The sequence below is a fragment of the Dendropsophus ebraccatus genome, chromosome 9 (genome assembly GCF_027789765.1).
Source record: "Dendropsophus ebraccatus isolate aDenEbr1 chromosome 9, aDenEbr1.pat, whole genome shotgun sequence".
Lineage (NCBI taxonomy): Eukaryota > Metazoa > Chordata > Amphibia > Anura > Hylidae > Dendropsophus > Dendropsophus ebraccatus.
Genome location: NC_091462.1, coordinates 76,590,048 through 76,613,165, shown reverse-complemented (window position 1 = coordinate 76,613,165; position 23,118 = coordinate 76,590,048). Strand labels below are relative to the sequence as shown.

The 23,118-nt window shown below is 42.2% G+C and overlaps 1 protein-coding gene across 1 annotated transcript in view; it reads right to left on the bottom strand.

Moving 5' to 3' along the window:
* Nucleotides 1-4,397: 4,397 nt before the first annotated feature.
* The window catches only part of LOC138801797 (uncharacterized), a 54,646-nt gene continuing 35,925 nt past the window's right edge, over nucleotides 4,398-23,118 (bottom strand). The window contains exons 2-4 of the mRNA XM_069984894.1: nucleotides 9,741-9,835; nucleotides 8,104-8,250; nucleotides 4,398-5,286 (exon numbers count right to left, since the gene is read on the bottom strand). Of these exons, the coding sequence (XP_069840995.1) occupies nucleotides 4,398-5,286; nucleotides 8,104-8,250; nucleotides 9,741-9,835 (1,131 nt within the window). The remainder of the gene's footprint in view (nucleotides 5,287-8,103; nucleotides 8,251-9,740; nucleotides 9,836-23,118) is intronic.

Below are 23,118 nucleotides of genomic sequence, written 5' to 3'. Positions count from 1 at the left end.
ATCTTACCCCAAGTGGTTACCACTATCCACATTTTTATCATCATCCTCCAAACACTAGCATTCCACATAGTGGACATAGAGCACCAACAGACATCTTGACCCATCGTGTTGAATCAGAAGAAGAAAGTTTACTCAGGTCAGGGGTTTCATCCCAGCAAAGCTTCTTAAGCTTACTAAATACACCTCCTAGCACCTCCACTCCACTGACCCAGAATACCTACTCCACTACAAGTACAGAAGTAGCGCATCGCCAAGCCACTAATGCCACCCAAGAGCATTACCCCCATTTATAAAATGCTCTTTTAGCAAATACACACTGCCATATGTTTTGCCACTATTAAAAATGCTCAATAACATTTAACACTATGTGCAACATATTTCATACACACTTTGTGATGGTTGATACACATGATATTTGTGGAAGTATGTCGCCCTCATGTCAAGAGTATTTTTTTATTTTTTGTACTATTTTCTTCAAGTTAAACATTAAAGTGGTTGTCCGGCGATAAAAAGATTATTCACAGAATAACACACATTACAAAGTTATTCAACTTTGTAATGTGTGTTATGTCTGTGAATGGCCCCCTTCCTCGTGTCCCACCACCCCCACCCGTGTACCCGGAAGTGTGGTGCGCTATACATTACCTGTCACGTGCCGACCACGGTCTCCGATCCTCAGCAGTGACGCGGCCACGTCATCAGCTGCTCAGCCGCGATTGGCTGAGCACAGTTATGCTCAGCCAATCGCCGCTGAGCTTCGGATGACGCTGCAGAGGGCGGCCGGCACTCGTGAAGATCCGCCAGCATCCCGAAGAAGACGTCACTGCTGAGGATGGGAGACCGTGGTCGGCACGTGACAGGTAATGTATAGCGCACCACACTTCCTGGTACACGGGTGGGGGTGGTGGGACACGGGGGATGGGGCCATTCACAGACATAACATACATTACAAAGTTGTATAACTTTTTAATGTGTGTTATTCTGTGAATAATTCTTTATCGCCAAACAACCCCTTTAATATCATAATTCCCCAAACAAAAATGAAAATAGTGGGAAAACAATGGTGGAGTTGCTTGTTTACATTTTTGTAGGTAAAATGGTGCAGTTTAAGATTCTGCCAATTTTAAAAAACTATGCTTCCATGTTGGACAGTTACCATTTTTTTGTGTAAAGAGTGCTTTGTGTAATTTTTCTACTTTGTTAACCCATACTGTTGCCAATGTCAAATGATATGCTATTGGTTGTATTAGCAGTACCCTCAGGAAAGTATGTTGAAAATCCTTAGGTTTATATTACACCCATGCCGCCTAGAGTAATGCTATGTTCAAGCCTCACTTCAACATAGTTCAAGACGGTCTAGTAGACATTCTCACTTTCCACAATCCGTTAACCGCAAGCCCATGTTAAGGGCCCTATTACACCTAACAATAATTGACCAAATGGGGCCCATTTTGCCAAAGTCTGTCTATTATATTTTGGTGAAATATGGTGCGTTTAGACAGAAAGATTTATCTGACAGATTTTGGAAGCCAAAGCCAGGAATGGATTTCAAAAGAGGATAGATCCCAGTCTTTCCTTTATGACCTGATCCCTTTTTATAGTCTGTTCCTGGTTTTGGCTTCAAAGATCTGTCAGATAAATCTGTCTGTGTAAACGCACCAATAGAGACAACAATCAGCCACTGATGAACGGGTCATTGGCTAATTGGTCATTTATGGCCTGATCTTAAATCCTTGTTCACCCACGGCCCAACACTATGGTTAAATAGGTGTGTGCAGCGGGCGAACAAAGATACAAGAATAAGCCACAGCAGAATACATTACCTGTCAGCAGGGTTTCTTCTCAGCGCTTTCTTCATCCCCCGGCCCTGACCAATCTATATTCTAAATGGTTGGTCAGCTGATGCAGCTCTCAGCAAATCACAGGCCGGAAAATCCATGGACTGTGATAGGTTGAGTGTGGCCTGTTATCTGACCAGCCTTAAGAAATATAGAGCGCCTAGGACCCGGGGAGGAGATTGAGCGGAGAACAAGACCTTCATCCAGATAATGTATTGCTGCAAGGGCTGCAAGGACATTGACAAAGATGTACATGTTGCCCTTCTTCAATAATCATTCGGACGTGGAATTGGCCCAAAACAGAAGGGCCCATTTAGGAGATCACCACTCTTTAACATTGTTGCTCTGGCACTCGGCCCGTGGAATAGGGCCCTTAGGTAGTACATGAAGGAACGTGGGCAACCCTAAAATGGAGGTTTGACATTTGGTGCATATGTGCATGGCCATGAAAGAGCACATTGTGGCCAGAACACATATTAAGACAATTGTGGATTTTTAACCAACATACAACTTATAATATACAACCCCGGTGGCCTTTAGCACTGTATGTTTATAGTTGTTAAATATGTTTACCTGTATTTAAAGGTGGTCGTTTTTTTTAAAATGAATGAATGGTTTTTTTTTGTGTTCCATTTCCAAAATGTTATGGTTGCCAATAAAAGAGGAATGTAACCTGTTGACAATTACAGTAAAAAAAATAATTTATGTTGGCTGCTGTATATTGGCAATACATGACAACTACAATTTATAAGTGGTAAGGTGTGAAGTGGCCTTTTGTACAGCAAAGTTTCTATTTTTTAAATAAAAAGTTTTGCAAACAATAAAGGTGTCGTGGCTAAATTGTTAGATTGCAGACTTTAACAATGTTAGTGGACAAACATGGATTCTAGTAGCGTAAATCCATTTACTTACTAAGGTACATGGGCACGACTGGTGTCACATTTCTTTTTATGATGGTGGTTTTAATTAAACAAAAGTTTAGACTTGGTGGTCACAGAAAATGTTTGCAGATAGTCTCCCTAAAAAAAAATAGCAAGTCATATTATGCTGTACTGCTGTGTGAGTTAATAGCAAACACACTATAAATTTATTATGATGACCATACCCCTTAACGACAAAGGGCGTATAGGTACGCCCTATTGCCGGTAAGGGTGTTCAGAGCAGGGCCGCGCAGCGGCCCCGCTTGGAACCGCCACGGTCCCCGGGTGCAGTGTGTAGGCCGGGGACCGTAGGTATTAGCGGGCACGGTTCGATCGCCGTGGACGCTAATACAGTAAGCAGATGCAGCTGTCAAACATGACAGCTGCATCCGATTACCGGGTACTGCGTCTCTCCGGTGTATGGTGGCGGAGATCGCTCCTATGGGATGTTATCCAGGAGGAGCGATCTCTGTTTCTGAAGCTGGCCAGAGACCGCTCCAAGATGGCGCCGCCCCCGGCTCGGCATTCGTTTGTGTCCGGCTGCAGCAGCCGAAAGCAAATGAGTACCGATCTCATGGATCTCTGCAGCATATCTATGCTGCAGAGATCTCAATGAGAGATCGGAGTGTATATACTAGAAGTTCCCTATGGGGCCTTATAGTATATGTGTGAAAAAAAAATTATAGTGTTGTTGTCAATAAAAAGCCCCCTCCCCTAATAAAAGTCTAAATCACCCCCCTTTTCCAAGGTTATAAATAAAAGTAAATTAAAAAATAAATAAACAAACATGTTTGCCATCACCGTGTGCGTAATTGCCCGAACTATTAATTAATCAAATTACTGATCTTGCACGTTAAACGGCATAAGTTCAAATCTAACCCCAAGTTCAAAAATGTGCATTTTTGGTCGCATCATATCCAGTAAAAATTTAATATAAAGCAATCAAAAAGTCGTATTTACGCAATCAAGGTACCTATAGAAAGAACACGTCATGGAGCTAATAATGACATCTGACACAGCCCCATAGACCAAAGGATAAAAGCGCTATAGGCCTGATAATCGTGTGGTTTTAAGTAACGTATAGTTCTTAACAACGGTTTGATTTTTGTACAGGCCATCCAATACAATATAAAATATACATGTTAATATATCGTTTCAATTGTAACGACTTGCGGAACATACATAACAAGTCAGTTTTACCCCAGGGCTAATGGAGTAAAAAAACACATTTCCCTCAAATAAACAAAATGGTTTTTTTTTCAATTTAACAACACTGTGAATTTTTTTCTGGTTGCGCAGTGTACTTTATGCAAAAAATTCAGCCTGTCATTGCAAAGTTCAATTTGTGATGCAAAAAATAAGGGCTCATGTGGGTCTCTAGGTGGAAAAATGCAAGTGCTATGGCCTTTAAATGCACAAGGAGGTAAAAACGAAAAAGCAACAATCGAAATTGGCTCTGTCCTTAAGGGGTTATATATATAAATATTTGCACTTAGCTAAGTTTAATGTAAAATGTTTAATCAACGTATGTTATTACCTTAATTATAATAGATGGTCTATTTTATGTTTCCCAAGACAGTATGATGCTTGATGGGACGATCATCATGCGATCTTCTTGGGCCCCCTTGTGCAGAAGCGACTACTCATCACCAACACAGGTATATTGCCAGGGCACGGCACCTTCAGGGGACATGAAGTAGTCAGCGTAACGATCCCGAATAGCTACTCCCAAATTGGATGGAGATGGAAAATCCCAGTTGACAACATTATCAATAGTGGCTTGCTGGTTCTCCATTATCTCATCAGTTGTTTCAGGACGAGTATAATTGTGGAGAACACAGCAAGCCTTGATAATGTTGTCAACTGTTCTCACATCCAATTTGATTGTAGTACCCAGGATCCTCCACTGACTACTCATGATCCCAAAGGTGCATTCCACAACTCTACGTGCTCTGGCCAGCCGAAAATTAAAAATTCTTTTCCTGGTATCCAGTTCCCTTCGTGGATATGGGCGCAGCAGGTTTGGTAATAGCGGAAATGCTTCATCCGATATCATCACAAACGGTACTGGATCTGTGGAGCCAGGCAAAGGTTCGGCTGCTGGGAGCTGATCGCCCGCTCGGAGAATTTGCAGCCCAATCTGTGATGTTTGCAGCACCCGAGAATCCCCAGTACTGCCATAGGCACCAACATCGATGGCAACAAATTTGCAGTTTGCATCAGCCACCGCCATCAGGACCACTGAAAAATATTTTTTATAATTGTAAAAGCGTGATCCTGAGTGCGGTGGCTGTTGCACCCTGACATGTTTACCATCGACTGCACCTAGGCAGTGTGGGAAATTGGCAACAGTCTGAAAGCCTGCTGCAACCTGCCGCCAAGTCTCCTCGGATGGGCTCGGCATCACCCTGGGCTGCAATTTCTGCCAGATGACGACGCATGTACACCTCACAATTCGCGAGATGGTTGTTACACCAACTCGGAATTGGAAGTGCAGGGATGCATAGCTCTCGCCTGTGGCTAAAAAACTGTATGGAATGACAGAACAGTCAGGTGGAATAGTACAGAAGACATACAACATAAAAGAAAACAAAAAAATTATATATTAGTGTTTGCGTTATCTCTCGGATTTTATCAATATGTATGTGCTTAACTATTATAAATACATTTCAAAAAACACAAGCCCCACAGATATGTGAGTCTGTATCCCTAGCTACTATAAAACCTAAAGGCCACAGGTTATAGTTAATAACGCTTAAATGATAACATAACAACGATCCCATGGTTATAAAAACTAGCCAATTTATTTCATCTCTTTGTCGTGTACATAATGTTGTAATGGAGAAAAAAGCAATATATGTCTTTTACCATTTTGACTGTGCTGTATGTCGTGTTGTAGCTTATTGTTAGTCTAACTATAGTATGCGAACCCCAGATGGTCAGTTCAACTGGTAGAGGGGGTACGCAGGAGGTTGGGCAAACATATTAATTATGTATTCCAGTGCATGGACAGTACTATCAAGCAGACTTGTTCAGCCACTTTGAAATACGGCAGATTTCTCATACATTCCCCCATCAGCATTCCAGTAACATTCTTTAGGGGCCAGAAGAAAGATTGTGAAAGTCTGGGTGATCTGGGTAAACATGCTCACCAGCGCAATGTGCCCCTGCATCAGCTGAATCATAAAATGACGGTATCACTAAACTGGTGATGGGATTTGACTAAGCGTGTGGGGTTGTGAGAGTAGTATAAACTGGGAGGTGTAGGCCAGCGTTAAGAAAGTTGCCCAGACAATGAGCCCTAAGGCATGTAAACTCCCAGTACTGGCCATTGGCAGGAGTGGAATGTGGTGGTGCAGGAGATAGGGCAGTCGCGTAATCCATGCCTGATGGACCTTATTGTGCCTGTTGGTCGTTGGCAACAGGGCTTCCCAATATTCTGTCCAAGCACATTGCACTCCTGTCACAGCAATGGATGGGGGAGTTATATGCACCATCATTTATTTCCACCTTTGTTCTCTAACAGCATTTAACTATCTGGTCGTACCACTCTCACTTCCCCCCATGCTTTAGCCACAAGAATCTTCTCCTCACCTCCACTTGCTCCCCCATCATCATCTTCCATCTCGCCCTCATCTTGTCCCCTCTGGCCCCCACCAATCAACTTGTCTCTGGCCCACACCATCTCATTCTCTATTATCGAATATCTAAATTTAATCCCTTCCTCTTCTAAACTTTTCCCCATCATGTACATAAAAGAATTGTTCCATATACTGTCCTCTCTCCCTTTACTCACATTCTATAGGACCCACCTTATTTGCTTCTCTAACCCATATCATTTTATTGTAAATGGCAACATCATATTGTCCTCTCACCGCCTTTATCTTCTCTTCTCTACATCATCTTCTCCTCTTAACCCCATCTTTTAAAATAACCCCTCTGCTAGTCTTCCCCCTTCACCTCCTCATCATATTTCTGGCCACAGGATGAGCTATTTGTCTATATGCAGAGGTAGCGACTTTCATAAAAGATGGTTTGTCACTAACTAGCATTTTGATATTCACAGATATTATGCTTTTTATTTACTATACTGTTGAAAAATATCTGCTTATTACCGAGTAGAGTTGTTATCTGGCTACATAAATGGAGCCGACTTGAGTACATGGTGTGAGTTTTATGTCTACATGGGGAATATGTTCATGGCCAAATGGATTGTTGTATCTATACTAAACTGTGTTTTTTATTGTAAAGCAGGGGAACATATCCATCTCAGTGTGATATATGCCACCTAATTCTCAGTTACCCAGATGACTGACTCCTGTTCTGCTTATCTGGGCACTGTGCCGTCTTAAATTCTGTTTGGTTGAGTGTGCTGTCAATGAGGCTATTTCCAGAAAAGGTGATAGAAGTAAAGGATAGGTAAGTATGTGCAGTTTTGCAGTGACATGACTAGTCACAATAGCTTTCTCCTGTTTATTTATTCCGGACACACATGCAACTCTATGCGCGTGAAAGATGATTTATGAAATGCCAATGATATTAGCTGTGACAATTTTTAATTTGTGGGTTTGGGGGGGGGGGGGGCAACTAGTATTTTACATGCACAGCAACGGCATATTTAGTTGAACTGATCTAGCACCGACATTTATAGCAACAAGAGTGACTTTACAACCTTGCATTGAATGTAGACCTGCATGTGTGGCCCGGATAGCTGCACCACCAATGCCCTGCAGCAAGAGTACAGGCCCATGGTGCTTCCAAATGCACAGATAACATAAAATTATAATTAAATCTGTTAGTAGTTTATTCACACGGACAGACTCGCAGCGAGATTCTCACTGGCAGTACAACATGTCCTGCCTGTTCCCACACACTACGTACTTGCAGCAGCCTGAGCGACCGCAGCAAGTATGTAGTTGAACCGTCCTTAACCCCTTTTAGGTTCTGGCTGGCTTCCCCGCTGTAGGCATACATTAACTCTCCTTGCTGCACGAGTACGGCATCCTGGTATCTCGTCTGGCCAAATAGTGTGTTGCCCAGCCACAACCACTAATTGGCCGAATGGAAGAGCAGAACACCAGACCCCTGCAGCGAAGAGAGGTAATGGATGCGTAAAGCGGGGGAGCCGGGCAGGGGCTGAAGGGGTTAAGGATGATGAAATTACTTACTCAGTGCAATCGTTCAGACGTTAGCTATTATGTAGTGTGTGGAAACTGGCAGGACCTGCTGAGGCCGCAACGAGAATCTTGGTACAAGTCTGTCCTTGTAAATATACCTGTAAGAATAAGGCAAAAAATTGGAGGCAGATAAACTGTCATCAACTCCAAACGCAAATGTCAACTAACCGCAAGGTGATGAGTAGCCTTTCCTCTGCACTAATAGCTCTTCTCATGGGGGTATCCTCAAAAGTCAGATCCACTGCCACAAGTTGTAATAAAGAGTCAAATTGGGCCACAGTAAGCCGGCAGAAGGCCTTAAATTTGTCTTCATATCTATAGTAGAAAGTATTTGCGTCATCAATTGTGTGAAAAATAATTTTTATTATGTGACCGTCTTAATCAGAATAAGCCAATTTGTGTCAAAAGCTAAAACTCATATTTTTTACAGGAGTAATAAAATTACTGGGTTAGCTACAATTTATAGAGCTGTAGTTTACAAGTTATACCTTCATAGGCACACAGCTCAAACTAAATTTGTTGGGTCGCTCCAGTTTTAATTTCAAAATCACTTAGATTACTAGTGTTATTAACCAGAATATTTGGTAATATTGAAATTAAATAAACAGCTTAAAATAATTTTGCCATTCACTAATTTTTTTTTTTTTTTTTAAATAAATCAGACATCTATTGTTTTGACCTTAGGATAATAAAGTACCAGCTTTTAAGAACTTGATTTGTTGGTTGTGACAGATATTCACGAATGCTTCAGAATAACTTCTGACTGGCCGGTCAGCTAACAGAGTGCTCAGCCAATCACAGGCCGCGGTGGTCCCGTCCTGTGATTTGCTTAGCGCTCCGTCAGATGACCAACCATTCTGACGTTTGACAGCCAAAGACCCGGGGACAGAGCGGAGGAGAAGAAGGCTGGACAGGTAATGTATTGCTGCTGCTTTTCCTCCTCAAATTGTCGGTCGGCCACCGGGCACCGATATTCAACCGTAGTGATGCGCGATCGGGGAACAATGATTTTAGGTCTGCCTATAAATGAACGATCAGCCGATGACACGATCATCAGCTGATCGTTCTCTCTATTTCACCGAACGATAATCAGCCAAATCGGTCCAAAAGGGCCCTATCCGGCCGATTATCATTACTGTGGAATAGGGCCCTAAGATTGCTAGGAGGATGGTTTGTACACATATTTTGATTGCCTTCAAAAATCTTAGAAGCCTAGCTTATCAGTATCTGTTGGCTATATTAATTGAATGACCATAATGGTTAGCTGTGACAAATATGTCAGCCCCATCGCTCAAGTGTGGTGCGCCATACATACCTGATGATTGGAAACCGTTCCCCTCAGCTATTTTCGGGTAAGACATCAATTTATGTAGATGTGGCAACCTGCTTCTGCGGTCCCTCCTGCCGTCCCACCTCAGCCGCGTCATAAATGTCCACAACCACAATTGACTAAGGCAGGTTATTGGGAGAAAATGGTGGCAGAACAGCTGATGACGCTGCAGATGGGGGCCAGCATGCAGAACAGCAGGAGTAGGGTGACGGGCATCCCCCTGATTACATCATTGATAGAAGACAGGGGTGGACACGCGTCAGGTATGTATCGCATAACACACTTCAAGTTACACGTGCAGATGTGGGGGTAAACCGGAGAAGGGTGCATTTAACAAATGTAACGTAACATTATACATTTGTATAACTTTGTAATGTATGAATTTGGAATAAATTGGTGTGCGTCACACTGAACCTTTAAAATTTGTAAGCAATTATTCTTGTTTATGTTTACGGGGAGAATAATTGTCACATACCGTCGTAAATCTTGATACAGATTGGTGAATACACCAGTCTGCTCACGATCCTGTAGAATTGGGTGAACCCAATATCGGTGTCTTTTTTTTTCCCTCTATCGTGTGGAAAAAAGATTACCATTACCATTTGCGTGCACACACACATGATATATAAAAATATACAGATACGAATATGTGTATACATAGGTATAATGGGAATCCCCCCCCCCCCCCGCTGTTGCTTTCCCAGTATTATATGGCCCCCACCCTGTTGCTCCTCCAGTAGTATATGGCCTCTCTCTTGCTCCCACAGTAGTATTTAGCCCCCCTGTGCACTCTCTCCCCGTACTATATATAGTGGCGGATTAAATGTGACATGACCCCCCCACCCCACCCCCCGGTAAATGGCGGATTATAATGTGGGTAGTTTGGGCGGCCGCCCGAGGCTCCGGGGGGCCCATGCCACGCCGCTCACATTATAATGCTGCTGCGGCCCGGCCCCCCCACACCACTGCAGGCTCTTGTGACCGCAAGCATTGTTTTGCTTGCGGTCACAAGAGTCCTGCTTTTACTGTCCCCCGGCTGTTACACAGCTGTCGGAGGTGTCCCGTTCTATCCACCGGCAGCGGGCGCATCACATAGCTCCCTGTGCGCCTGCCGCTGTGACTTTCTGTGCACGGGGAGCTCTGTGATGCGCGCGCTGCCGGGGATAGAACGGGACACCCCCGGCAGCCGCACATCAGCCAGGGGACAGACAGAGAGGCTCGATGGGGGAACGGGTTGTAAGGTGAGTTGTTTTTTTGTTTTTTTTAAATCTTCCTGCACGGAGGGGAGGGGGGGGGGGGTTGAAAGAGGGGGACCATCTATAAGGGGGGGAGAAGAGGGGGACCATCAATAAGAGGTTGAAAAAAGAGGGGGACCATCTAGAAGGGGGGGTGAAATAGGAGGACCATCTGTAAGTGGGGAAAATAGGGGGACAATCTATAAAGGGGGGGGGGTTAGAGGGGGACCATCTATAAGAGGGGGGGGAAAGAGGGGGGCCATCTCTAATGGGGGGGGGGAAAGTTGACCATCTATAAGGGGGGAAGAGGGTGACCATCTCCTATATCATTAGCACACTCCTCTTATGATATGCTCTGTGCTGCTGGGACGCTGCGACCTCCCCTATAAGATGAGCCCCCACCTCTCCTGACATCCTATGTGATGCTGTGACCTTCCCCTATAAGATCAGCCCTCTCCTATAGGATTAGCATCCTCATCTCCTGACCTACTCTGTGCGGCTGTGACCTCCCCTATAAGATCAGCACCCTCCACTCCTGACATCCTCTGTGCTGCTGTGACCCTGCGACCTCCCCTATAAGATCAGCTCCATCCTCTCGTGAAAACAGGTGGGAGTATGTTTATTTGGGGGAGTGGAGGTGGGGTGGACAGAGCTTACTGGGAGCAGCAAGGGACCAAACATTATGTTTATTGGGGCCAGCAGGGAGGGGAGGCCAGGTTGGGTGGACAGTCCGGGGCCCTGGGTACATTTAATCCACCACTGACTATACCAGTAGCCTCTCAGGATTGTCGAATCCCATCTGTAGTGTGCTTGAAACTATGCCTTAAAGGGGTAGTCCAGCCAAAAAACAGTTCTTTCAAATCAACTGCTGCCATGAAGTGACAGAGATTTGTAATTTATTTCTACTAAACAATCTCAAGCCTTCCAGTACTTATCAGCTGATGTATGCCCAACAGGAAGTTGTATAATTTCCAGTCTGGAGAGCAGAAGAGGTTTTCTATGGGGATTTGCTCATGCTTTGGATAGTTCCTGACATGGACAGAGGAGGAAACAGAGAGCACTGGGTCAGACAGGAAAGAAAACACCACTTCCTGCTGGACATACAGCAGCTGATAAGTACTTGAAGACTTAAGATTTTTTAATAGAAGTTGAATTAGAAATCTCTGGCACTTTATGGCACCAGTTCATTTGAAATAAATTTTTTTTGGTTGGACTACCCCTTTAAGGCCCTATCCCACGGAACGATTATTGTCCGTATTTGACTGATATCGGCCGCAACAGACAATACTCGTCCAGTGGAATGAACTGCAACGATCAGCCGACAATGTTCTGGTTGGATGATCGTTACAGGCGCTTGTTTTGTAAAATGTCGAAAATCAAGCGACTAATATAGCAGCGATCTGCTGCCGTCGCTCCGTTAAATAGGAGTGTCTGCAGCAGACGCTGCTATATACTAAGGCCTGCCTGGACCATCAGTGATTCTCCCAGCAGCGTTGTATAGCGGCAGCAGCGAGCGGGGAACGAGGAGCAAATGAGCTATACAAGCGCTCGTTTGCTCCGCTAACAACCAATGTAATAATAGCCCTTTTTTAAGCAATGTGAGAGAAATATGTTTCTCTATCTCAACCCACCAGAACGATTTACCTCATGAACCCCACCATATTTAACTGTACGTTATGGTTTAATATTTATACCTCTTCGTGCCGTCTAGCCAGCCTTAAGGCCAGGTGCAAAAGTAAATTTAAATATGGTCGTCTAAGACGAATTGGCTGCCTAGTCGACATTTCCACACTTATCAATGAAAACCGGGGATCCTTTTCACCTCAGAATACCTCAGCTATATAGTTCAGTCAGAAAAGGTGAGTTTTTTTAAACAAATCTTTATTCCACCCTCATCACACACATCAACAAACTTTAATGCAAAGCATCAGTTGTTAACAACCTGCGCGAAAAACGCATGTAGCTTAACGCTTCAATTACGTTTCAGTTGCGTATTTTAACGCAAGACAATCGCATAAAACCAACCTGCGTTTTGCCTGCGTATTTTTAGACTGATTCGCGCAACAAATACGTCAAGTGGGTTTGTACCCTAAAAAAGCTTTCTTTATTAGATGGCTCAGGGAAGAAACAGAGTGCTGCACATCACACCTATGGCTGATACTAGTGCCGCTTGGCTAAATAAAAAACACATCAGAATTTTGTGTATGAATTGATCAAGCCATACTGCCCCATGTACCTCGTGCCGGGGCAATATGGCTTGATCAATTCATATACAGACACTCTGGTGTTGATTTTTAATATAGGCCTAGCGGCATTAGTATCAGCCATAGATGGGATGTGCAGCGGTTCCATTCTCTCCAGTTCGTGTTTTGCAATTCTCCCTCTCTGAACAGCTAGCACTCCTTTATAAGACCCACATGACCAAAATTTGCAGGATATGCCTGTGCTCACATGTCTGGACCCTATGTTTTCCCCATTCTGTGAGAGCAGCAATGGTAAGTGTAATACCATATCCATACTTGTGTCGTTTGGGGGCAGCCTTCCCCGCCGGTGGTGCTGGCTGGATTTTGGTGGGGCTTTTTGGGTCTGGTCCTGTGACATTGGGGTTGCAGGGCCGTTCCATGGCCTCCCTTCCCTGCACGTGCACGCTTTGCGGGGTTGGCGGTCGCTGACCGACACGGTGTGGAGTTAGCGTAGGGACCCGTGTGGACCAGAGGACCTGCGCGGTGGTACACGGGGCAATATGGCTTGATCAATTCATATACAGACACTCTGGTGTTGATTTTTAATATAGGCCTAGCGGCATTAGTATCAGCCATAGATGGGATGTGCAGCGGTTCCATTCTCTCCAGTTCGTGTTTCTTTATTAGATCCTTAAAATCACAGACTTGTAGCAGACGACGGCACAGCACGCCAGCACCCTCCACTGATCGTTACAGCTGTTTCGTGCTAATCACAGCACTTCCTCTGACGTCAGAGGAAGTGCTGTGATTAGCACGAAACAGCTGTAACGATCAGTGGAGGGTGCTGGCGTGCTGTGCCGTCGTCTGCTACAAGTCTGTGATTTTAAAGATCTAATAAAGAAAGCTTTTTTATGGTGAGTGCACTCTCAAGATTTCTTCTATTTCAAGTGTTTGATGGACCTTTTTTTCGAGATGTTTGCACCACTTGAACAGCGTTCACTATCCGTTCCCCTATAGCCTGCAAAAATCCCGTCCCAGGTGTCCTGTAGTGCCGACCGCTTTGCCTATATATATTTTTTTTTCTGTTTACCACTAGACTATCACACCATAACACTTGTTTGACTGTATAACACTGGTACTATACTGTATCGAAGCTGTTCTTTCATGGTTTGTTTTCCAGAAAATAATAACACTATTAAGACACATGCTACTGTCAGCAAAAAAGTGTATCAAAGTATACATGGGCATATACTCACTTACCCCACTACACTGTAGAATAATCCCACTAACTAGATTGTTTAACACTGGTACTATACTGTACAACAGATGATATTTATTTTGTCTAGTCCTAAAAAGGACTTTTTGATAGTTGTGGATAACTGACTACTACTAGCTAAATGCGAGTATAATATTCCATAAAACACTGGTATATTATATCAAATAAGCTTTTTTTGGTCACTGACATTTACAGACTACTAGTCATTAAAAGGACTATTGGGTGTTTTTCAAAGCTAATTGCTTACCTAACTAGCCACACTAAGCCCTACAATTGCTCTGTCCCTGCCCTGACAAATAACAGACTGCAAGTGAGTCAAGTCTCTGGAGACCTGGGTCTATATACACCCAGGTCACCTGATGCAATCACTGCTATGACAGCTGCCAACATAGCTGCTGTGTATCTGGACCTCACAGCCCCTTCCCCACATGCTGATTAAAGCTGGCAAACATGTGGGGAGGAGACTATCAATGTTATTCAAGCACCACGTGGTATTTATTCAAGTATCAAGATATTTGAGTAAATAGTTTGCTTGAACGAGCATATTCGCTCATCTCTAACTGTAAAATCAGACGTGCATAATGATTTTATTAAAGGATTCTATTTTATTTTATAAAGTGATGGCATATAGGCTCTTCAGTACTACGTCTTGGCCTGCACATCGAGGGATTGGAAGCCACTGTGCAGGCCAAGACTAAGTGCTGAAGAGGCTATAAAATCAAAATTAAGACACCTGGGCAGGTGATGCAGTTATTGTCCTAACAAACAACTTTTAAACTTATAGTGGTGTGTCAAATTGGCGTGGCTTAGAGTACCCCTGTTCTAGGCTTGCACCGTCTCTCCATCTCTCCTCCCCACTCTCCTTCTTATTTGGAATGCCCCTGGGTAGGATTTCTCCTATTCATCACTTGTTTGAACACTGCACAGGTGCTGGATCGTTAAGGTCTATGTACAGTGTTCATTCAAGTAATGATAAGGAGAAATCATTAGGCATTCCTAATGGTGAAGAGGGTGGGAAGGAGGGGCGGAGATGTGGTGCAGGCCTAGGACAATGGGTACTCTAATGCTGCGTTTACACTGAATGATTATCGTTCGAATTTTCGCATAAACAATCGCATTTGAGCGATAATCGTTCCATGTAAACACAGCAAAAGATCAAGCGACGAGCGATAAAATCGTTCATTTTGATCTTTCAACATGTTCGGCGCTGGTGCCCTGTGCAGTATAGTATATTATAGTATCCATAGAAGAATTGTGGCACTCACCCATGAAGCAGTAAAAAAGCCTTTATTGTAGCGGCTCGGTAAAGACGCTGACAGATAACTGGGCTACAGCCGTTTCACGCGCATACACAGCGCGCTTCCTCAAGGGCACTGCGCGTGAAACGGCTGTAGCCCAGTTATCTGTCAGCGTCTTTACCGAGCCGCTACAATAAAGGCTTTTTTACTGCTTCATGGGTGAGTGCCACAATTCTTCTATGGATACTATTGGACTTGTTATGCTAATTTGTTGAGCAACACCACCAGCAGTATTGAGGGAATCCAATACCGGGGATACGTCTATCTGTGCCAAGCTGAGAAGGTAGTGGTGCCGGGAGAGATTATTCCTCCTTGATTGGACACATAGTATATTATAGGTTTAGTATATTACTAGGTTAGATACTTTTCACCTAGTTTCCCTTTAAGGTTATAATATGCTTGCTTTGGATTCATTGTAATTAAAAATATGTCATGGTCATGGCGTTTATTTTATTTTTTTTTACTGAATAAGGCTATGTTCACACTGCGTATGATTCCGGCCGTAGTGCGAACCGCGAATATACGCACGTAGTTTTGAGGTTGATGCGTTCGCTTGAAAGTATACGATATACGCCCGCACAATGCACACTATGTATGAGCTTACGGCCGGATCGTATGGGGCGCCGTGAAAAATGAACACAACCATTGTTTGAGGACGGAAATGTTGAAACTCACAGCCGTGGATTGCCATGCGGTCCCATACGAAGTACTTATTTTAGCCAAATTGAACTTGATTTTTCGATCCAAAAGGTTCTGTGTGGTTTACGGGGCTGGGCGAAGATTTCCAAGTAAATGACCTGTTTCAGATCGCTTCGAAACAAGCTAGGGAAGCATAAATGTACTACGGGCGTATGTTCGCGGTTCGTACGCATCCGGCCGAATGTCTATTTTTCCCACACCCGTAGTTTCAGCCGCACATGTTCAGCGGCATAAGAAATATGGCCGGACTCGTACGCAGTGTGAACATAACCTTAGTCGTACATTATTGTTCAGGCTTTGCTTATTTGAAACAACACAATTAATAAAAAAAAAAGAAGAAGAAGAAGTAAAATGAGCTTTAAAATGCATAGGTTACAGGTTAGGTTACAATTTTGACCTCAGACATTTAACATAGCAAGAGGGAATTGAACAGCTATACATGTGAAGTGAAATAATTTCTTAATTCAATAAAACTAAATCACATTTTTTAGCATCTGCAGAGAAAACACATTTTAAGTCAGACAATGAATCTAGTCAAGAACATCTGTCTCAGCTGTAATATTGAATCATGTATTATAATTATTTATTATTTCAAGCAAATTTTTTCTGGAATACTTCCAGGCATTTCTGGATGAGTACATTTTTCTGTCAGCCTTTTGAGTTTGTTTGCTAATTTATCAATGAAACTTGTCTTTGGTTGCAAATACTAAGGATTCCTTGTTTTTCGCTACTTCCAGTAATTCACCATAGTTGCTATCCATATATAGTGCAGAAGAAAGAGTACATTTAGGGAAGAATCAAATAAGGTTAAAAAGAAATCTAGGAAAAAGTAATATGCTGTAAGAAGAAATATATGAAAAATAATATACAAATAATATACATAGGCATAGATAATAACTTTAGTAATACTCTATCTATCTATCTATCTATCTATCTATCTGACTCTTGAGTACTCTAGGTGACAAAATGGCAGGCACAGACACAAGACAAGGCAGAATGTAACAAGTAGTACTCGATTGCTAAAAAAAAAAAAAAAAAAAAAAAATTGTTAAGTGGTGCCTGGAGCCACACTGGATACATGCCGGGGCTGAAATTTGACACTTGACCATAAATCAAATTGCACTAATTATACACCTTGTTACAGTTTGTCACACAGATTCTAATTAAATATATCTCTGGAATGGGAGGGCATATTTTTTTTTTTTTTAAAAAGGTATGTTCACACGCTGTTGAAATTTGTTGGATGGCCGCCATATAATGTTAAGTAATGGCCATTATTTCAAAACATATAAAACAAATAAAAGTTATACAAGTTACATATCTTTGTAATCGTACTGACTTGAGGATCATAGATAACATGTCAGTTTTACCATAGGGCAAACGCTGTAAACACAACCCCCCCCCCCCCCCCAAAAAAAAAATAAAAAAAAAATTGCATTTTATTTTCAATTCCACATAGACTATAATGGGATTCGATATTTGTTCGAATATACAAATATCGGGAGCTTTTCGAATCAAATTTAGAATCATCAAATATTTCAATATTCGCTTTTCTCTAGTTGTTATGCCAATTATTACATAGTTAATAAGGTTAAAAAAAGACAAGAGACCATCAAATACTATACATAACCCTACTGTGTTCATCAGAGAAAGGCAAAAAAAACCCTCATGAGGCAGACGCCAGTAGCCTCATTAAAGTGAGAAAATTTCTTCCCGACTACAAAATGGCAATCAGAATAAATCCTTGGTTCTACATCCTATAACATGACCCCTCGCACCCTTAGGTAAAATAAGGGAAAAAATTTAGAAAAAAATAGAACTGCAGTGATGTATGGTAGCAATCCTTTATGCAGACGTCCGGATGATCAGTAGAGGTGTGAAACTGGTAAGTGGTGTCCTTTCTAATCCCCCTTTCATGGCACACTCTGCACTTCTTCTGAGATCTCCCCTTCTTTCCAGTGCGGGGGACATCACCTGGAAAATGTTGTCCTGGACGATACAGGATCCTTCATATACTGAAGTGGACCCTGGGGCCCGCTTCATGGCTGCCAAATATTAGGGTCTTGATTACTGCTTCCTGGAAGTGAAGTTACAGTATTTCCCCGGGTGGCCGACACATCGCTACAACACAAAGGCGTTGTACATTGTCTTTAGATCAGGTGCACAGCCTCCTTTTTGTACCACATTCTGGTTTTCCTCGTGTTGTCATATGGTTTGAGGACTTAATCTGAGAAATCAACTCCTCCCATATACTGATTGTAATCTACAATACAATCAGGTGTTTGTGGTACCTTGCATAGAGACACCCTGTATTGTGGTCAAAATAAGGACATCATGTTTGTCCTTATACTTGACCAACAACATATTTTCAGATTTTTTCCTACAGTCCCTGGTCCTAAGACTTCCATCATATATCATCCCATTTCATTGAGCTGCTGGAATATTAGGAACTTCCAAAGAATATACTACTGGTGACAATGACGTGGAGTAATTATACACCAATATAGAACATCAACAGCGAGTAAGAACAGTGGTCTCTTTTTTTGACAATCCTTTAAGCTTAATAACATAGTGGTTTTCTACTTAAACTTTTAAACTTTGTCCTAAATCAAAATTACTTTGTATTCAATGATGTCTACTGGGACGGCCATGGGGGCCCAGTGTGCGCCCTACTATGCCAACCTCTTTTTGGGGTGGTGGGAGGGCATGCATGTGTACAGTACATTCTGCTGGCTTTCCAGGGAAATGTAGTTAAGTGGATGCATTAAATTGACAATATAATCCTATTGTGGTCAGGATCCAGAGTGGGTTGTGAAAACTGAAAACAACTGAATGCGAACAACTTTAAAATCTATCTAACCTATCATATCTTGTAGAATACATCCAAATGTTTGAAATTGAAGATTGAAGGAGAACATATTCATACCTAATTATATCACCAGAAGATGGCAACCAATAGCCTACTACTTTACCAGAGCTTTCATCCCTAACACCAATGGGAGGGTATACAAGTTGGATTTGCAGATGAGGCATGAAGCCTCACTCAACATTTTGTAAGAAGAGGATATCCAGAAAAGACCATCTCCAGGGCCTACCAGAGAGCCGGGGACACTAATAGAATGTCATTTCTCAGACCTAGAAGATGGTCCACAGAGAAGGGTAAGGATCAAAACAATACTCAATAATCAATGGCACACTGGTGGACAGAACATGTAGGGTTCCTAACACCCTGTCCTGTGACTCCCTGCACACTTCATATTAGTGATATCCTTGCCTCCCCCTGTTTAGCACTGCAGTTTTTTATGTCTATTTTGTTTGTGTATCACAGGGCACAGTACCATTACAGTGTTTTACATATTGTGTTTACACTGTGCATTTTGCACTTTATAGATTTTTCTCATGTGCTGCTAGGGCAGGCTTGGCTTTGTATATATAACTGAGTATACAGTATTTCGCAGGGATAGTCGTTTAATTTTTCCAGAATGGCGTGTTGGTTGCTACTCCCTTAGAAAATGGTGGATAAGGAGTTTTTTTTTTTGAATTTTATGGGTTAGGGCACATGTTTACTTTATTGTACTTTTTGCTATTACTTGTACATTATTAATAAAGATTGTGTATTTTTTGTCTATATCTTGTGGTGTGCCAGGTTTCTATATGTGCTTGCTGTTTAGGTTGTTAGGCAGACAGTTATTGGCTGCGCAGACCAAGACCCTCTGGCTGTCACTCTCTACTCAGCCAATCACTGACTAAGAATGGACAGCACCACTACTAGTGATTGGCTGTCATTCTATGTCTCGAGAGTGACAGACTGCTCGTCCAATCACTGGTCGCTGCTCGGTCTCCTCTCAGTCAGTGATTACCTGAGCAGGCTCAAGGTGGCTAAAGACATACTGGAAAAGGACACCAGGGGACTGCGAACAGCTAATCAAATCATATTTTTTTTAACCAAATTTATTAAGGAATTTAGCTAAAACTTGCTTCACTTCTCTGGATTTACCTCACTCATCTCTAGTCCTTAGGCAATAATTCTGAGATAAAAAATATATTTGTATTTTCAATGTAATAATGCTTTCCATTAAAGTCCATGGTAAATTGACCAGCATTACACTCACTGTATAGAATAACATTCTTAATTGATAAGGAAAGTTTTATGGACTGGTCACAAGGAAGCAGAACAGGAGACAGTGGCCCCTAAGCTTAGCCCCAACCAATGTCCCTACCTACATGCCACTGTAGTGTCCCAGCACAGGGTGCTGTCTATTGCACTTGAGCCAGTAACTCCCTCAGGTTCACACAATTGGGAGATGGTGGATTGGTGTGTTTTCCCCACTAGGTGTTACTACTGACTTTGTCTAACCTTATGCACAGCTGAAGGTACTACAGGGTGAACTGTTTTGTAACATTTTCTTACCACTTACAGGTGCGGGTCCTGTCTTATCTATCCTATCCTGTCTTTTTCAACACGCACACAGCCCCCACCACTCACAGGAAGGTTTAGTTAGCTGTAACAATTGTATTGCACTAGACTGTATCCAGATTTCTGTTTACTTGTATTGCACAATGGTTACCTTCAATAAACTGTTCTATTATTGCCAACGCACTTGACTCTAGCTTCCTTCTTGCGCACCTGCACTTACACACACACATGTACACTTGGGTTACCCTTTCTTACTGTTTCTTACATGCCAACTGTCTGGGGTGGGTCCAATACCACTCCAGGCTACCATGACAAGTGCCCAAGTGACCCTAGACCCACTTAGCTACCACACCACAATACCAGTTTACTCAGTGTGGCAGGGCACCACACCACGATCTGCCCTAAACACCAGTGAGCAACTGTGCGACTGTCCCTGGCCTTGGCAAGTGTAACGCAAAATGCAGACAAAGCACACAACACAATATATGATAGTCCGGGTCAACAACAAACAGGCAGCACAGTAGAAAACAAGATCCAAAAGGTCAGAAATACAAGGCAAAGGTCAGAAAAATCACAGAGAATAGCAAAAGCATTAGCAGCCAGAGACAATAACTGGCAAAGAGAGACAGATTAGCTCACACTATATAGTAGATCAGAGGTCTGACCGTGAAGCTGATTGGACCCCTGATCTCCACAGAACAACTGGGGCAAAACAGCACAGCTGCTGCTTTATTTGGTTCCCATGTCAGTTAACTGTGAAATCACCAGGCAGGGTAAGTTACTAGATACCAATAAAAGAACAAATGAACCTCTAATATATTACAACATATAGATTTTATTGTTAAAATTACAATACAATGGCAAAATAATAGATAAATACACAATGAACCATGGCTGACAAAATGTTAAAAACGACAAACATACAGTGAGGGGGCTGCTGCAGATGGACTCAAGTAAATAAATAAATAAATAAATGAATAAATGGTAGACTAAAGTGCTAGATATAGTACAAAAAGAGCTATGAGTAAATGATTTTATAGTAAACAAGCTAAAAAAGTGCTATAAAGAATTCATAGATCTCAACTGATGTAAAACTACTAGAGTGTCATACCATAAATGATAGAAGTCAAAGTGTCCACCGGCGGCCCCCACCCCAACGCACGTTTCGGCGTAGCCTTTTTCAGGCAGGAACGTGAGTTGGGGTGGGGGGCGGCGGTGGACACTTTGACTTCTATCATTTATGGTATGACACTCTAGTAGTTTTACATCAGTTGAGATCTATGAATTCTTTATAGCACTTTTTTAGCTTGTTTACTATAAAATCATTTACTCATAGCTCTTTTTGTACTATATCTAGCACTTTAGTCTACCATTTATTCATTCATTTATTTATTTATTTATTTACTTGTGTCCATCTGCAGCAGCCCCCTCACTGTATGTTTGTCGTTTTTAACATTTTGTCAGCCATGGTTCATTGTGTATTTATCTATTATTTTGCCATTGTATTGTAATTTTAACAATAAAATCTATATGTTGTAATATATTAGAGGTTCAGTTGTTCTTTTATTGGTATCTAGCTTGCTACTAGAACCCGAAGTTCGTAACTTAATACCCATCCCCCATACATTAGAGCAGTACTGGTAGCGTCTTGTATGGTGGAGTTCTACAGACTTTATATATGTGTTATTTAGGGTAAGTTACTAGTCATGCTCATTATCTACCACCCACTTTAAAAAAAAAAAAAAAACACAGATTGCTTCATTTTTACTCAAAATTAGGAATAAAGTCCACTAATGTTTTGTTTTTTTTTTTTAGAAATCGGAAATGTTTATTTGCTGTTTCCTAGATTAACCCCTCAACGATCGCCGTGGCCTGCTAATTAACTATTCAAATGCAGCTGTGAAAGCTGACGGCTGCATTTGGATAGTATATGTGCCCCCTGTCCCTGGTGTCTAGTGGGGGATTCCCCCCCCCCCCCCCCCCCCCCCGCAATGCGATCAAGGAGGGGAGATCCGTTCTAATAAGCCGGCTGGGGCTCAGCGTCGGAATGACGCTGATCCCGGCTCGGCAATCTATGTAGATGGTCTGCAGCAGACCATTATAATAGAGAACCGATCTGATGGATCGGTGCTCTGTTATATACACAGCATTGATCTCAATGGGAGATTAGTGCTGTGTATATAGAAGTCCCCCTGAGGGCTTCTAATTACTGTATGTGAAAACATAATAAAGTGTTTTCATTAATAAATAACCCCCTCCCCTTATAAAAGTCCAAATCACCCCCTTTTCCTATGTTATAAATAAAAATAAATAAATAAACATGTTTAGTATCACTGCGTGTGTAATTGCCCGAAATATAAATTTATTTAATTCTTGATCCCTCACGGTAAACGGTGTAAGCGTAAAAAAATTCCAAAGTGCAAAATTGTGCATTTTTGGTTGCATCAAATTCAGAAAAATTGTAATAAAAAGCGATCAAAAAGTTGCATATGCGCAATCAAGGTACCAATAGAAAGAACACATCATGGCGCAAAAAATTACACCTCACTCAGTCCCATTGACCAAAGGATAAAAGCGCTATAAGCCTGGGAATACAGCGATTTTAAGAAACGTTTATTTTCTGTAAAAGGTTTTAATTTTTTCTGAGCCATCAATTAATATAAAAGTTATACAAGTCGTTTTAATTGCATTAACTTGAGGAACATATATAACATGTCAGTTTTCCATAGGACACATGGCGTAAAA